This window comes from Mobula hypostoma, chromosome 10 (genome assembly GCF_963921235.1).
Source record: "Mobula hypostoma chromosome 10, sMobHyp1.1, whole genome shotgun sequence".
Lineage (NCBI taxonomy): Eukaryota > Metazoa > Chordata > Chondrichthyes > Myliobatiformes > Myliobatidae > Mobula > Mobula hypostoma.
The window spans coordinates 93789950-93808235 of NC_086106.1; the positions used below are offsets into that span (position 1 = coordinate 93789950).

Genomic DNA, 18286 nt, shown 5'->3' on the forward strand with positions numbered 1-18286 from the left:
CACAACAGCATGAAGAAGTTCAGCGTGAGTCCCTAAATCCCAAGGACTTTCTACAGGGGCACAATTGAGAGTATCACTGCCTGGTATGGGAACTGTATTTCCCTCCATCACGGGAGTCTGCAGAGAGCAGTGCTGACAGCCCAACGCATCTGTAGATGTGAAGTTCCCACTATTCAGGACATTTTCAGAGACGAATGTATAAAAAGGGCCTGAAAGATCATTGGGGACTCGAGTCACCCCAGCCACAAACTGTTCTAACTGCTACCATCTGGGAAACGGTACCACGGCATTAAAGCCAGGACCAACAAGCTTCAGGACAGCTTCTTCCACCAGGCCATCAACTGATCAATTCACGCCGATACAATTGTATTTCTATGCTATATTAACTGTCCTGTTGTACATACTATTACAAATTACTATAAATTGTACATTGCACATTTGGACAGATGTAAGATAAAGATTTTTACTCCTCATGTATGTGAAGGATGGAAGAAATAGTCAATTCAGTGTAATATCCATCATTAAGGACCCCTGTTACCCAGGACATGCCCTCTTCTCATTGCTACCATCAAGGAGGTGGTGCAGGAGCCTGAAGACACACACTCAACGTCTCTGGAGCAGCTTCTTCCCTTCCACCATCAGACTTCTGAATGGACAATGAACCCACCAACACTTCCTTAGTACATTTACCCTTTCTTTTTGCCCTGCTTATTTAATTTATTTTTATATATACCTGTACTTTTAAATCATAATTTATAGTTTTTATTACTATGTGGTACAATGGACTTCTGTCACAAAGAACAAATTTCATGACAAAAGCCGGTGATATATGAAACATGGTTCTGATTCTGACATTTAAGAAACTCTTACACACATGGATGATCAAAAAATGGAGGGTTTTTAGTGGGAGGGAAGGGTGCATTTGATTAAAATTAGAGTGGGTTAATAAGTCAACAAAACATCATGGGCCAAAGTGGTGTAGTGTTCTATGCTCTACTGTAATTTCAACCTGCAGAGGCCTCACTTCCAATTTATGCTACCTGATCTGCTGAGTGTTTCCAGAATTTTCTCTTTTTTTTATATTTTGAAACAGCCTTGTGTATGCGATTTCTGGTAAGGTTCCAAGTATTTGTTAGTTCTGTGTTATCCATCAGGTTGAAAGGAAGACCCATGTTAGATACAGAATATTCAAAGAGAAGCTGGGGTGGACTGAGTAACAGACCACTCCTGGATGGGTTCCAGCAGCCAATTTATCAAAACACATGTCTGGAAGCAGGTTATCTGCCATAGTCTCAGCAGTAGCAAAACCCTAAAAGTCTTCAGTATGAGATGTTAAATTATAAAATGTTAAATTTCTTTCTTTTTTTTCCCCTTAACAAACCAGTTCTCTCTCTTTCTTCTCTCTAACCACTATTAATTATCCCCTTCCCATCCAGCCCTCCCTCACCTTCCCACAGTTCTCCCACTCAACACCCAATCGACTAGGTCATTTCATTGTTTTTTTCAGATTCGGAGGAGGGGAAAAATTAAAGATTGTCTCTCGAAAATCTGAACTCCAGCACACACAGAATGCAGCAGCCGAACTGTAACAAAGAGGAATAATGATGAGGTGCATCTTGCTGCAGCCTTTGGTTCAATCAATATTATTAATATTTTATGAAATCTCCACAGATCAACAGAAAATTCTGCTCAGAAACTCTCAATGATAATTAAACTGATTACATCAACAGTTCTCTTGCTTCCAGAACCAATCATTTTTTCCTAGATTTGGCATTTTATGGACTAAATATATATAATGGATGAGATAAAGAATCAAAGTTCCCTCCACACGGGCCCAAGATAGATACAACATCACTTAGATAAAGTTTTGTGACTATTTTGGAAGGAAATATGCATTCTTAAATTATATCAACGCATAAATTATTTCCAGTCCTGGAAGGATGACTAGGAATGTTGAGAACCAGTCCGACCTGGAACAAAGATTCAAACAAAACCATAAAATTACCATATGTGTTTGCTTAAAGTTCTGATATTGTGATTCATACAAGGATAAGTACAAACAGAGCTGATCAAAAGCTGTGCGGAATATGATGGCCACTAAACTGTTAGGATTCTTAAGTATCTTTTGAAAGAAAACAGCCACTTAAACTTAAATGTTTTAAAATATATGAGACTTGATTGAAAAAAACTGAGAAAAAGAGGGGAAATAAGATGAAAGAAATTTAATTGAGTATGAAAGATTTATCTTTAGGGACCAGGCAGGTCTACTGTGATTGGTTTATTATTGTCACATGTACCAAGATGCAGTGAAAAGCTTGCACTGTACACACAGATAAAATCAGTACATTAAGTGAGAATAAGGTAAAACAATAACAATGTAGAATTAAGTGTAAAAGCTACAGAAAGAGTGCAGTGCAGATAAGTGCTAAAGTGCAAGATCATAACAAGGTACAGTAGATTGCGAGACCAAGAGGCCATCTTATCATACAAGAGGTCTATTCTAGAGTGTCATAACAGTGGGACAGATTTGTCCTTGAGCCAGGAGGTGCATGGTTTTAGGCTTCTGTATCTTCTGCCCAATGGGCGAGGGGAGAAGAGAGAATGTCTGGGGTGGGTGGGATCTTTGATTCTTTGATTATGCTAGCTGCTCTACTGAGGCAGTGAGAAGAAATGACAGTCTCCTTAGACGGGAGACTGAGTGTGTGTATATTTATATATACCATGAAAAAGTAAATTGTCCATGGATTGCAGAAGTAGGATAGCTGATAGGAGGAACCCTAACAAAGGCTGCACTAGATTTGTCACATAATCTTGTATTTAGATTCTATCATTTCTAGATAGCTAGTTAACACTTTATCACTTCCTAGTTAATTAAGCTTTTAATCACAGATCACTGGAATGCTCTAAAATAGCTCATTTCCTATTCTAGGCATGAAATGCTGTGCTCTCTATAGGGGTTATTTAGCAGTGGAGTGAGTACAATTCGGTATGAGATTAAATATTACTGGGCACAGAGCAATGAAGCAAACAGGATCAATATCAGTGTATCAATGAAAGGGACACTTTAACATAAAGAAACTAAATGGTGGTCTCAGAAACAATAGTGTAGGGTAAATTTGCTTTCAATATCATTTTCTTCTACAGTCAAAGACTTGGCTTTCACTCACAGTCTCCTGAGCAAGGAACAAAGAGTGCTATAAACTCCCACGTTAAAGATTGTGCCTTGATGGGAACACGGGGCTGCATGACAGAAGAGTTATACAGTTATATATAAATTATACACGTTTCTTGTATAAAGAGATGCTAAATAAATAAAAATAATCTTTGTAGAAAACTGTTTTTCTGAAAAAGCACAGCAACAGGGTATAAAATATCAAATGGAAGTTCTGCATGAAATCATGATATGGAATTAAACTATATATGGCACTTGGCAGCCATACATTAAACACCTCAAGGCTTTACATAGTTTGAAATATAATGCTTAGAAATTCCACCAGAACCATTTTGTGTACAACACAATCAAAATCTACCTAAGTGCATTCAAGTGTGTGTTCATAGGTTGAAATTTGTTCCATGTTCCCTGGCATACATACACAGTGCAAGCGATGTGGAGGGTGCTTTTTGGCATCACTCACTCATCATTCCATGTGAACAAAGCGGTAAATGGCACTGGCCTTATCTATGAGAATTGACAAATGGAGTGTTGACAGACTCTTCAGAATACGTGGAGATCGAGTGGGAGGGTGGTGGTGCACCTTACCTTGTTTACAGAATACTGTACATGGATGTCGAGTGGGGGGGGGGGTGTTGGTGCACCTTACCTTTTCACTCCATTGCTTCTCAGATGGGTGCTTTCTCACTTTCAAGGATTTTGCCAAAGATGATGGGAAGGAGACAGTAGATGTTAATTTTCTGCATCAATATCCAGTCTATTAACAATAATCAGACCATTCCTAGCCTCTTCTTCCAGCTCCAATCCTGTCTTGTCCTGACCCTGGCCTCCAAATGGACCCTCCTTCCTAGGCCTCGTCTCCCCAAACCCTCTGGCCAACGCAGCACAGTCGTGCCTACATGACCTGTCTGATCTGTCACCAAATCACATTCCTCCCCACACTTCCCTACAATCGCAGTCCGATTGCTTCCTTCACCAGCTCTACAACAGAAAGGATATTATTTTTTGCACAGAGGGCATGTAAGCTCTGTTCTCTGACCCAAGAAGCCAGGACCTGGACAATAACATTCCACTGCAACCAGCCATGCAGTTGACTCTACAGGCCTCTAAGCAGCATCACTTTAATAAGCTCTTGCAATTTATAGGCTCTGACTCACTAATGGTTGTAAGTGTCGGTTGTAAAAGCAACCCCATGGAAAAACAAGCTAACACTTGTGCTCATCAGATGAACAGTCAATTCAACTATTTTGGATGCTATTGTCTTGGAAAATAATACTTGAAGGGCTATCATTAAAATTACTTGTTCTTTTCCAAATACACTGGACATCAACTTTTTTTTTCAAAAGTGTTGTTTCCACAGACATGTTTCCGGTTTATGACAGATCACTTGAAGCTGAACACAAATATAACTTTAGACTACTTGCATCATGTTGGAATTTGGAGGTACAAGAAATTAACTTTTATTGAATGTAATGCTTTTAATCGCATAATGACACTGATGCTTTGCAATAATTCAACTTAGCTAAAAATGTTCTGTTGATGATTTTCATTTGTATGCAGTGTCTGAGGCTTCTTGCTTAAGTGTCCCAACAATAATCAACCAGTACAGATGAAGTCTGGTTGCCCTGATACCATTTCTCTACGACCGTAGTGCCCTGGCAAAACCTTTCACCATGCTCATAACTGACAGTGCCAAGATTTGCAGGGAAGAAGTCAAAATAGGAATGCAGGAAATGAGTCTTTAGTGACATGTTGCACTTCATGGTTTTGTATGTTTTCAACCAGCTGCATGTAGTTTGATGCTCCGTAGTTGCCAAGAAAAGTTTCAACAACATCCTTGAATGTCTTCCAACTGATTTTCTCCAGTCTCACTAGAAGTTTTTCAAATTACATGTCACTGATGACCTGCTTGATTTATGGATCAAAAGAAATGCTTCCCTTAATCTTGGCATCAATTATTCTGATTTGAATTATGAATTAAAATAACAAATGTAGGCAATTTTTAAAAAATGGCATGTGATAGGGAAATTTCATTGTGATTTTCATGACCAGCAGCCCAAAATGCATAAGATACACCCAAAAGTACTCAGGAAGTAGAATCATTGCTGTCCAGTGATATCAGACAAAATTGTTAGCGTTTAAAATATCTGAACCATCAAAATGTTCTGATTCGGGCTGAAGCACAGCGAATTAAACATGCCCATCAACTATTATTTGTATGATACACTAATCAATAAAGGCTTTTTCAAAGACATGGAGCCCATGAGGCTGAGACTCAGAAACCGTCTGCTTTGAAATGAATTTCTTTTATTCTGTATGCTATTTGTAAGATAAAGGTCTATGGATAAAATGAAAAAAATATACTTTCAGTCAAAATTCAATACAATATTTTATTAATATTTAAAACATAAAAGCAGTGAATTTCAGACTCGGAAGCAGTGTGAAATGTGGCTGATTGGTAGGAATTTGGTGACTGGAGATTTTTTAAGCGATATTACAACTTCACTGCAATATTATACCCTGCTTCATGTATGTATGCAGATTTCTTTCTGTATATATGTTTCACTCTTTGACTTGATCTAAACCGCATTGGTAAGAATTCCTCTAATCTTCTTGTGTAGTGAATATAAATGTGTTCACAAAGATTTGTTTCTGGACATTACATTGTTGCTACTTACAGTATAACAATGAGTCTTTTGCTGCCCTTTACACTGATATAAAAAAATAATAATTAGAACACTGCGATCCAGTCCTCTGCCATCCACTCAACTCCTAGTCTCCAACATCCTGCTTTGAAAAACCTCTACTTAATTATTCTAAAGACTGGATTTTCCATAAAATTTGTTACAGCTCATTGCACATAGACTCTGTAGGTCAATGAAAAGCAGAGATATTACAGCAATATTACATTAATAGAGAGGTGTAAGAATTGGAAGCATAGTGCTGAACTTTATTGAAAATAACTGCAAACAACACAGAAAACTGCAACACAACACTAAAAGACACAAAGGGAGTGGAGAAAAGTCCATTTGGTGAAATATGAGATTGGTCATTTTGGCACCAGGAATCCACTATTCCTTGGAACATTTGAATTTAAATGGGGTAACTATGATACACACAAGTCATTAAAAAAAAACATGTTTTGATAGTCTCCACCTACAGGAGCGTGAATAACCAGAGACGACAAACTTAAGGCAATTAGCAGACCTACCAGAATGAGGATCGTCAGAGACAAGAGAAAATCTGCAGATGCTGGAAATCTAACTAACACATACAGAATGCTGGAGGAGCTCAGCAGGTCAGGCAGCATCTGTGGAAAAAGTACTGTAGATGTCTCAGGAAGACCCTGCTGAAGGGTATCGGTCTGAAACATCTACTGTTCTCTTTTCCATGAATGCTGCCTGGCCTGCTGAGCTCCTCCAGCATTTTGTGTGTTTTAGAATGATACTGTATTATGATTTCTTTATACTTATTGGATGGTTGAACTTTTATTTTCTTTATTCATCCTGATAATGAAATTTAATTTGTTGAGCAGTCCATGTGGTGAAGGTTTTCCCACAGTGCTGTTGTCTGTCTACCTGAGTAAGCAGTATGGTGGGTGGGAGGGGTGCATTTCCGGATTTACTGTACTCCCATGCATTCACTGCCCAAGCATGTGCAACCCCTGCATTGCTAGGCAATAAATTGTAGTTTCAGAGGTGCTGTCAAGGAAGGCTTTGGCCACTCGTTGCAGGATATGCCACAGATGATTAACTTGCGAGCTATGTTGAACGAAAGGTGGAGAGAACACATGCTGCAGAATCTCCTGTGTGAATGTTTAAGATATGGCTGGATTCTCTTCCGATAGGCTGATTAGGATAAAGTGCAGAGGAGTAGGGCTAATTGATGAAGAATAACCTTCCAATGCGCTCAATTACAAAGCCATAAAGTGTTTATTTTAGGAATAAATCAAAAGCAGGAAGTTAATGTTGAATTTATACAGAACCTTGGTTAGACCACACCTGGCATGCCACGTACAGTTCTCCTTTTCATACTTCAAAGAAGGGCACCAAGATATAAAAAAAAGTTTTTGACAAGGCAGTTGCCAGAATTGAAAGACTCCAAAAATCAGGAAATACTCAATAGTAAGAAATTCATTGCGCTGGGAAACAGAGGTATTTAAAATCATGAAGAAATTTGATAAGAGTAATTGAGAACCTGATACTACTTGTGAGTGAGCTCAATGCAAGAAGGCATAGTTACAAAATGGCCACAGAAAAACATATTGTAGAGGTGTTGCTTCACACAGTGTGATACAACAACAGAACGAATACCATACAAAATGGTTGTGCATATTCAAAAGGAGCTTAATACATACAAGTGGATGAAGGACATAGAGGGCAGAATAGGAAGGAGTAATGTGACTTACAGTCTGTTTGCTGTATCAGTACTGAATATCCATATACCTTTATAACATTCCTATCAAATTCTAGTCCTGTAATTTATCCTGTTGTTATTGTTTGGCTAGTTAAAAAAAAAAGCATTGTGCTATCTATCTCAGTGAAGTCGTAAGGTACAGGAGCAAAATAAGGCCATTCAGCCCATTGAGTCAGCTCTGCCATTTGATCACATCTGATTTATTTTCCACTCTCAAATCCATTCCCCTGCTTTCTTCCTGTCACTGAAGTTATCAAAATACCTGTTGTGTGTTTTGATCTTTGCACTGAAATAAGCTGCCTCTAACTCAAGTTGATTGATGTTATGTTCTCTCTATTACTTCATTGGCTAACAATTTGGAGTTGCTTTTAAGATTCTTGGGCAGGTGTACAATGTTTTATGTTCTATAGATTACATTTTATCGATGGCATGAAAGTTGGTTATGGCAGGGTTCGTGGATGGTGCCATCCATCTCTTCAAATAACTAATGAGTAGCAATCACTGCTGATGTTTCTTGACTTTAAGAGGGGAAATTTGCCTGGATTGTCAACAGCTTTATACTTGAAACAGGTGGAAACAATCTTTTCACTTGTTGCAACAAAACTTTCATATGTCTTTGTATATGCCATTCCCCTCTACCATCATGGAATCTGTATTGTCCTATTACCATCATGTTTCAATGTATGAGCACTCGATGCTGTTTTGGCCTTTCAAGGATCTTTAAAAACAGTGTTCATGAGATGCCAGCTAAGTATTCAGACCTCTTATTTTCTATACTCTCAGGAATTGGACAAAATAAGCTGAAGTTGTACCTTAGAGTGTACATTGTTGTGGTTGGAGATGGAAGGAAGAGCCACTTGAAATATTGTTACAAGTTCCAAATTTGTTCTCCTGTTGGATTCTGCACCTAATGTGATAGAGATAAAGGGCCCCTCAGTTGTCTGTGTGGAGTTAGTTGATCTCAGTCACAGGGATGGTAGAAATAGCTTCAGTGCCTGGACCCAAAAGGGAAGAAAGTATCAGTCACTATTTTCACTCAGGCTTATTATCCAGTGCCAAAGCCTCAAAACTCTAGCAGCAATCCTTTGCAATTAAATAGTTGCAATAATAAACACTCAGAGGTGTCAAATGTGTACTGAGGCACAGTGCTGAAAGCCTATTGGTGTCTTAGCAGGGCACAAGTATAAAAGTGGGTGAAAGATTACATTAACCGATCAGGGGAGAGAATTTAATTCTTTTAACAGTGCTGCCACTTTTTGAACACCACCATATTATTGTTGAAGAGTCTCTCTATGATTGTTAGTATCCAATGGCAAGATCTATTTTTATCTTGCGGTTGATCCTGTGTCACCATGAGTATTCACTTCAAGGGCAGACCACAAAGCATTGTGGCTGCTGACTGATTTAATGAGACACCTTGGCGATATTGGTCAGTAGGAGGAAATATCACAATATTAATCTGTCTCATGCCTTGTCCTTACAGATCACCTTTAATGCACTGAATACAGGCAGCACTTGGGTTTTAGTAAGCTTGTCTCATTATCAAGATGCAAAGATACAAGAGGAACTTTGGGGTCCTCTATCTGTTATGCCTGGTTATTGTTCTGGGTGATTCAATTTGGTACATAATTTTCTTGGAAACTTTATTTCAGGTAATCAGATATGTTGGATAAAGAATGTAAAATAAATACAACAATCAGAGACATTAAAACAATTATGAGCTGGGGAATGGGGAGGGAAGAATGGATAGGAGTTAGGAATTCTATTCTTAAGTATAGGGAATGAATGATGAAACTAGCAGAGGCTGCAACACATTTTCATTTCATTAACATGAGGATACAGAATGAAGAAAGAGTATAAAGGAGGAATAAAATGCATCTTACAGAATATTTACAAGGATTAATTGAAATTCTTAAAGCTCCCTCAACCCAACTCATATTTGAGAACTGGAAGTTAGTAAATTTTGAATTTGGCAGGTTGCACTAACATCCTTAGGAAACTCCCCATAAGAAAAAATAATGTGGAGGCAGTATCTGCTTTAATGGTGCATTGCTCATCTCAGCTCGATTATCAGAGAGGCCAATAGTAAGTTATATGATGCACTCCAGGATGAAGAGTGGAGGAAGGGCAATAACTGAATAAAACACAGATAAAATGCATTCATCTCTTCCATAGCAACTTATTGCATAGTCTGGGATCCGTAAGCAACTATCTTGTTTAAAAAGGATTTGTATGGGGTTAGGGGAAGGGCATGCAACTAAATGTGATTTGACAAGAGCATAAAATTGTTTATACTATGGTATAAACAGATAACTGAAACACAGTGAATGAATAAGCTGTGGAACTTGGTCCAATTTTGTCAATATAATGCCTACATACTTCATATTGAGATACCAATACCTCAAAATGCAATTGCGCATTGCTGTTTTGATTTAAGTGTTATGTAATGGAAAATAGAACATAGAACAGCATAGGCCCTTTGGCCCAAAATGCTGTTCCAACCTTTTAACCTACTTCAAGGCCAATCTAACCATTTCTTCCCATAGAGATCTCCATTTTTCTTAAATGTACTTTCGCTGGAGTGAATGCGATTGCGATCACTTCTACAACGTTTGTAAGTTATTTTGTGACACTCTGGAAACTTGACAACCCAGTGAAACACAAACTTGCTCAAATGACGCATTTTCTACTCAGTCACCTACAGGATTGGGTTATTCCCTTGAGTCATTTTTGTCTGCTCCAGCTACTTGAGGGTAGCAGGCAATTGTCTGGATATAGATGTATGAAACCACAATCCTCCTTGTATTCCTGTGTACAGATCTTACCTACACATCTATGTAATGTGAAAAATTTCTTATCTATACCTATCTATGTGGGCAATAATATCAAAACCATGATATATAATTGTTTGTGAATGTTTGTCTATCTGCATGTGTAATGTAGATCTGTTTCATTCATCATTTAATCTTTTGTCTAGTTGTGCACAGCAATACTGTACATCTGTACGTCCAGCAGTCCTTTGCCTTATACCAGCTGTGTCTGGAAGGAAGGAGTGTCTATTAATTGTTTTTCATTCACTAAATTTTTGTCAATCAGCCAATCAAATACATCACCTGCCCTGGAACAAATGGGCCCATCAGTATCTAATTGCATCAGGATAGGAATCAGAGTAGTGTGGAAACCCTTTCAAACCTGTAACTAATCAAGATGTTTCAAAATAGTCTTTTATCTGAGACTGATTCAATCAGAGAACAGACTGTATCCATTTCAATGCTTGTATTCTGGCCACATTTCAGAACCCAACTCACACACCAGCTCCATAAATAAAACAGGACTCAAACTGTGTGCATACCACTGTTTTGAAGAATATTCTAACTTTTGGTGTACTTTCCTAAATACTTTTGAAAAGATCATTTTCTCAGACTGCTCGTGCTAACAGATCTTCAGCCTATTTTTATCCCACAAAAACACATTCTTTGCCACTTTAATATAATTTTTAGAAAGTGTTTTTTTTTTGCTGGAATGATTTATGAAATATAGTGACTGAAGCAGCTATTTCCCTGGCAGTGCCTCCAAGTACCCACACCGTCCTGAGCCAAATGCTCAATTCTTTCTTTATTCACAGACACTGTGGACTCCATCAACGAATGTAGGAGAGATATGCCCAATCCTTCTGGGAGGGGAAAGAATGAGGATTTGCGCCTCTGTTATTGACTCTGTGATCTACCAGGTCTTTCTCTCTCATCATTCTTAATATCACTCAGACCTTGTAATTTTGATTGGATATTACTATCCTTAGACGATATCGTTATGAACACTGTCACCTCACTGATCCATTTTTCAAGGTTTTCTTAAGATGCATGGGTATTATTTTATTACTGTAAGTATTTGCATATAGGATACCATCAAGTACTCAACTAACAAACAGAAAAACATTAAAAGAGTGTGCTTAAGAACAGAAATGAAGATAGTATATTATTGGAAAGGTGTTGCTTTGAATGGAACCCTCTGTCATATGCTCAGTACTATTCCCTGATATGATAGACATTTGCCATCACAGGATTATAACTGACTGGCCAGAAAAAGTGGGGCATGAACATTTGTGGAGATTTTCTTACCAAATGGGTGATCAACAGATTAGTCCAATCACAAACAAACTACCATATGCATCTCAGTTTCAAGTGATGTGATGTGTTACATGGCAATTAAACTACAAGTTGTTTTTTTTTTGGCTGGTGAACTGAACAGAAGATTGGAAGAGGGTGGCTGGGAAGGTGAGATGGTGCATGCTGGATAAGGCATTTGAAACTTAAGGAAAACAACTGAAGCAAACCGAATAGGGTATTGATCGTAGTTAAGTGAGACACACATATGTTGCAGCAGAGAAAGATGTTTGCTGGACAAGCTGAAGTTTTATTTATTTATTTATTTTCTTATGACATTAAATTCCCTCAATACGTGGGGAAGTGAAAAGAAGAATGAACCAATTTTGAAGTATGAAACTGAATTGCCCACTAAGCCATTAAACAATCTCCAACCATCAAGTTGTTTCCATGAAAGGTCCAGTGGCCATCAGCAGTTTTCCCTGATACACTGACAGCCGGCAGTAACCAAAGAAACAAAGAGAGCTGGTTCAGCTCAAGTACTTGCCCACTGGACTAACGTTCAAGAAAGAACTCCCACTTAAAGGTATCATGGATAGCAAACGCCAGGGCTGATGGCAATCACTCCAAGCCATAAGCTTCAGGCCTTTCTTACCACCTTTATGAAACATTCATCGCCCTGCATGTTCTGAAGGGCAATGAAGAACCTGCTTTCTCAAACTTGTTGGTGATTGCAACAAACTTGTTGCACATTGGGAATCCTAGTAGGCAAATTCAGAATGATAAACCCATTCCCAACTGGAAAGTCTGCTAGTACATCTGCACCCTACACCAATGTATATCAGGATGGACTTGTGACTATACCTGGGAAGAAAAATGTAAGTATTTCTCTCCCTTAAAGCTGCCTGCCATCTTGCTGCTTTATACAATTTGAAACAGAAAGCAAAATTACAACTCAATTATTTCATAGAAATGAACGGTAGAGACTGGGCTAGATGGCCACCATAAACGAATACTGCACTCCTGCAAGTTGTTCATTTTTTGCATACCTCTACCAGGCAAGCCCAGGCCAACTGGGGCAAACCCCAACAACACAAGTACAAATCCTAGGCTGGACAATAACTAGGCTAACCTTAAGACCAACTAGCAATCAATTATGCCCCAATTGCCAAAGCTTATCTGGCACTTCTTTGCTAATCACTTATGCATTTCCTGACAAAATATTTTTTAAAAAGGAGTTGGGAAAAAGGTAAAAGCTGGGTTTGTATATAAACTAATAGATTGATAAGTATGTTTATAATTTACATAGATCACAATACATCAAAAACATATCATTTAATCAAAAGTCAAGAAACAAGATGGAGTGAGGGGTAACTCAAATGAGTATGCGAAGAAAACAAGAAATATCCTTTCCCCCAGCATCCCCACCCCCCACCCACATCAAGAGTTTTTGCGTTGCAAGTCTCATCACCTGAGCAGTTGGAGTTCAAAAAAATATTTCAAGCAGCTCCAAGTCCCCTGTGCCACAGAGAACCAACTGCTTCGTAATCCTCAATCTGTTGGGCGGTGTCCCTGTTTAGCATTTAAACCAGGGCTTCTCCTCACAACTCAAAAAATAGAGGCTTTCATCTTCTTGGTTCATTTCAAACCTTTCTTGCATTTGGAATAGAAGATAGAAGAGAGAGATATATTGCATGTTCCTCCCTCTTTCAAGCCTTTTACACACTGAGGGAATGGCTGCATGAAAAACAAAACAAAGGAGTTAAGATCCTGGCCTCTCAGGAACAGCCATTCTTCAGCCTCCCTTTCATCAAAGAAAAAGTCATCTTCCATTTCTTTTTTTCTTTTTTTTCTCTTTTTTTTAAAACACAAGTTTGGTGAACTTAATACTGAAACCTTCTTTGAATTGTCAGTCTTATCTATACTCTCCCAAAGACATTTTGTATATGGGAAGTCTGTATGTTTTAGGAGAAGCTTTAGGTATCAATAAGCAGGCCAGGAAACACTCCAAATTCTCTTGTGTCTTGGCTGTCAAACCTTATAGTAGATATTTGCCGGGCTTTGCGGAGGCATCTCTTGAACAATGTACACTGGATGGCCATAGTCACCACTAACTTTTTCATAGTGAGGACAGTAGTTGTTATCATTAGTCCTCAGTGGAATTATGATGTCACTGGGTTCTGAGCCACTATTTCCACTACATTTTGGGCTGGCCAATGTGTTGAGGGAAAGAACTGCTGATCTTTGCTGGGAACTCTTCCTATGTCGCTTTCTAAACTTTATTAAGAGGACCACAAGGAAGATGATGATGAGGATGAAAATGATGCATCCTGCTCCAATTGCAGCGAAGAGTGCCATTTTGGAGCCAAAGATCCCTTCGCTGTTGTTCAGCTTGTCTTTAATCTGACTATCGGTTGCTGTGGAGAGAGAAAAGGAAGAAAGTGAGCTTCGGAGGAGGGTCTAATCAGTGTATTAGTTAAATTCAAGAGTCACCTTAGGCTAATTCCCATAAAATCATCAAAGCAAAGCAGAAGTTTACAGAACAGCAGATTTGGTTTGGATTTTGGATAATGGCCTATATGTAAAGATATGGGGTTGCTGAACTCTGCTCGCCCCCCCAAAAAAGTTTGAAAAAGATAGGCTCCATCCGTGACTGATCTTGTTGCTACCCATCTCTCTTGAATTTCTTGCACAATGCAAGCAGCCCAGCAGCCCCTGGCAGTTGTGCAGGGATTGTTCACTCTGTGTTTGAGCAGTTCTGGGGCACACCGATGCCTTCATTCAGCCCACAAGATTAGAATATATAAAATATCAACCAATATGTGAATTGTCAACCCTGCACCGTGTAAATTGCGGTGTGGCAGCCTTACATCAGGTTCCAAATGTGACCCAAACATAAAGCTTAAATCGCATTGGCAAATGTTGAAAAAGGACTGTATACTGTTTTCATAATTTACCAGTTGTGAACAGGTAACTGGTACATACGATCCTAACTCACATCTTCAGAACAGGAGGGAATAAAGATAACATGCCTTCAAGTTCTATCTCTGTCTCTTACTCTCTCAGACATGTAGGCGTGCACAAATCATCAGCACAAATTACTGAACCCTTGAATGACTGAGCCTCTTTCCCATACCTCAGAGAGATAATGATTTATAAAACAGAAGTGGCCGAATTTCAGAATGAGGGGAGAATAATGTAAATTAGAACAAAAATATGAATTATTCCCATGTGAATCTGTGAAGAGTGATTATAAATAAGTTCAATACAATGCATAAAATAGAAAGTGGGAGACAGAAAGAGAGCAGGACAGATGTAAGACAAATAACAGCACAAAGGGAATGCTGATAAAGCACTCTAAATTTTTAATAAGTGTCATTTATATCTGGAATATCTCCCCTTTAACCTTATTATTAGGATTGGTTTCTTTAGTGGCAAGTAAACAGGGTGTTGCTGAATCAATTCGTTCAAAATTCATTTGTTAAGGAAGCTTTCAATACGCTGCACTCCAAGTCGGATCCTATGGGATCCAACTTCTGCCAAGATGGAAACTAGTCTAACCTAATCTATATGCAACACTATTATCACACAATGGTAATCTCCTATGCTTTGAAAAGTGGGCAAAATAGATCAATCTATAGTTTAATTCAGTCCTGCCTTGTAAATACTTATTAAGAAATTTTCACATTCATTCTGACACCTAGTTTATGTTCAGATAAAAGTTATCTCAGCTACCATTGATCTTAATTTTCAAGTGAAGAATGGGAAATAAACACAAATGAAATATAATTTTTAGTTCTTAACTTCTATTAAATAAATTCAGATGAAAAAGATGTGTAGGTGGCTCCTGGGGAGACGGGGCAGTGAAGATCCTACACTACACTTTAAATGGCTGCTGGCATTCTGGCTGGGTTCGACCTGACTGATGGCCACGGTGCATTTCCATCAGCACAGCATAATGCATAATTCAGTCATTCACTCTGCAACTCAGCTATTAGTCACCTTTGGAATTCATTCTCCAGTCTGACTATATAGAATTGCCTGGGAAAAACTCCAAAAAAAAATTGCCGATAGAGTTGGACAACTAACACAGCCAGCCTAATTTTCAATCTGCTGAAATAAGTGGAAGGAAAATCAAGCAGATTATACTAGAGGAGCTCTTACACAGTGAGAAGCTCCAACCATTGTTTCCTTTCAGTTAAGATTACTGCCTTGTAGGTGTGGAAATTGAAATTTACACTCCTAGATCACCCACTGGAGCTTTTCCTTCTGGCCCATCATTTACTAAATCTTTCATTAAATTTATATTTTTGACTCACCTTTTAAATCAGTTCTAAACAATGGCTGAAGGGCCTACTCCTGTCCCTATTTCTTACTTTTTAGCTTTTTTCTCTATCTGTAAAACTAAGGCAGTATATTTTACTAAGGTCATTAATATTGTCATTGCACTAAAGTGGTCATCAGAATGAGTACTGAAAAGAAAATGATTCATCTTTAGCTTCTAATTGGGATGAGTATAGGATTTGGAACATTATGGTACAGTTTTATAAGTGATTGATAAGGCTGCACTTGGAGTACTGTGTAGACTGGTCAATTTGTTATAGGAAAGATGTCGTTAAACTGGAAAGTGTGCAGAAAAGATTTAGGAGGACGTTGAGAGGACTGATCGGCTTGAGTTACAGAGAGAGGTTGGCCAACTTGGTGTTTATTTGTTAGAACATAGAGGAATGATGGTTCACCTTATAGAAATGTTTAAACATTATGACAGGTAAAGCTAAATGGATGGCATCAGTTTTTTTCTCCCAGGGTCAGAGAGACCAAAACTGGGGGTGGGGTGTTGGATAGATTTCGGGTGAGAGAAGAATGATTTAAAAAGGATTTGAGAGGCAACAGAGGGTGGTGTGAGCATATGGAATGAGCTGTGGTCAAAAGTAGTAGCTGAGCCAGGCACAACAGTGTCATTTAAGAAGCACTTGGATAGGTACATGGAGTGGTGGGGCAGGGCTTAGCGTGATACAGGTCAGACAAAAGAGTTTGAGACTAGAAGGGTTGGCACGGCAGTCAGAATGGATTTGTTAGGCTGAAGGTGTCAGAAGTTAGCCGAGTTGAATTGCTCTATGATTCGATTAACTCTTTCCAATTTGGGTGTCAGCTTGGCCATATGACAATTTCTAAAATAAGTTGAAGCTCCATTTTAAAAGCTCAGGTACTGCCTTCTTCACCAAGCATGAAATCTTGCCTGTCAATTCACGTAGAGAGGGCAGATTTAAGTGTTACTTTTATTTTGAAGAGAAAACTTCACTCAGGTCCTGGCCATTTTTGCCAATGCCTACTAAGCGATCATCTCATTTGCTGCTTATGAGACCACTGTACAACTGATTAAACAACAGTAATAACAAACAAATAACAGTAATAGCATACAGAGGTTACTTTTTGAGCATGAACTTTATTTTTACTGCCGATTTGGGACATCCTGACAGTATGAAGTGTGTCATGTGAAAGGTCTGCAAGTAATCTCTCTTGTAATGTCCATAAGGTCTACGTGGCATTCTAAACACACTGGCTAAGGAAACTAAGAACTGTTCACACTGAAAACTAAAGGACTGAGGAACAAAATTCCATTGATTGTTTTATAGGGTACTGAATGAATTATTTGACATAATTACTAACTTCATATCCAAAGGCACCAGCTCAAAAATCAGGAGAGAAAGTGAACAGACTGTTTAGATTATGCTGCTTCATGCAGCGTCTGATAATGGATGCAACAGACTAGTCAAAGAAACAGCCTTCCTGATCCCAGACTCCCCCCCCCCCCCACAGGCATTCCATGAGACAATGATAGATTCAGTTCTGATTCAAACAATGTGGAAGGGGTAAGATCTAACTAAAGAGACTGATAGATGCACAAACCCTTCAGGGAAAAGGGGAGAGAATGGCATTCACCTTTTAGATCTTTCTTGGGGGTGGATTCTCAAAGGTGAAAGATGTTATTTATTCTGGTGGGATTGTATTATAAATGTCGAGTTTCATAGCTAAAACAAAATACCAAATCGACACAAGAATTTTTGAGAGTAATTTTCTGAATTTATGCTAAATGCGCCCACTGGAAGAACATAGCCAAAAATTTGGATCTCTGCTCTGTTAAACTCTACAGTCATTGAAATTGATAGTTTGGAGCATCATTCCCAGAAACATGAAAACGGAAAATTATTCCTCATGTCCCACAGGTCAGAGGTGCAAGTTTAATCTATTTCTATCACTCTTATGGTATTATCTGAAATGGTTTACCCTCAGAAAAGTGAATTATGGAAAGATATCCTGGCAACTGTCTCTTCCTCACCTGTGTTCCCAGAATTCTCTTCTGAAGATGACTCTTTCCAGAGGGAGACAACGTTCTTCATTGTGTTGTCCTGGCCTTTACCTGGTGCTTTGGTAGGATCTTTTTCTTTCAGCGGTGGTCTTGTGTTTGGATCTGGATGGAAGGGAGATGGAAATTACTGACTGCCAGATGTTTGGGACTTCAGTGCAGAGTCGTTGGCTAAGATCAAGGTGTTAAATGGAAAGATTCTGAAGTTACAGCAGACAGCATCACTGC

The 18286-nt window shown here is 38.6% G+C and overlaps 1 protein-coding gene across 2 annotated transcripts in view; it reads right to left on the bottom strand.

Moving 5' to 3' along the window:
* Positions 1-5548: 5548 nt before the first annotated feature.
* The window catches only part of efnb1 (ephrin-B1), a 185625-nt gene continuing 172887 nt past the window's right edge, over positions 5549-18286 (bottom strand). Inside the window, exons 4-5 of one of the 2 annotated variants that reach the window (XM_063060863.1) lie at positions 18032-18163; positions 5549-14108 (exon numbers count right to left, since the gene is read on the bottom strand). In XM_063060863.1, coding sequence (XP_062916933.1) covers positions 13723-14108; positions 18032-18163 — 518 coding nt within the window. In that variant the 3' untranslated portion in view covers positions 5549-13722. The remainder of the gene's footprint in view (positions 14109-18031; positions 18164-18286) is intronic. The other variant, XM_063060864.1, reaches the window with a different exon arrangement.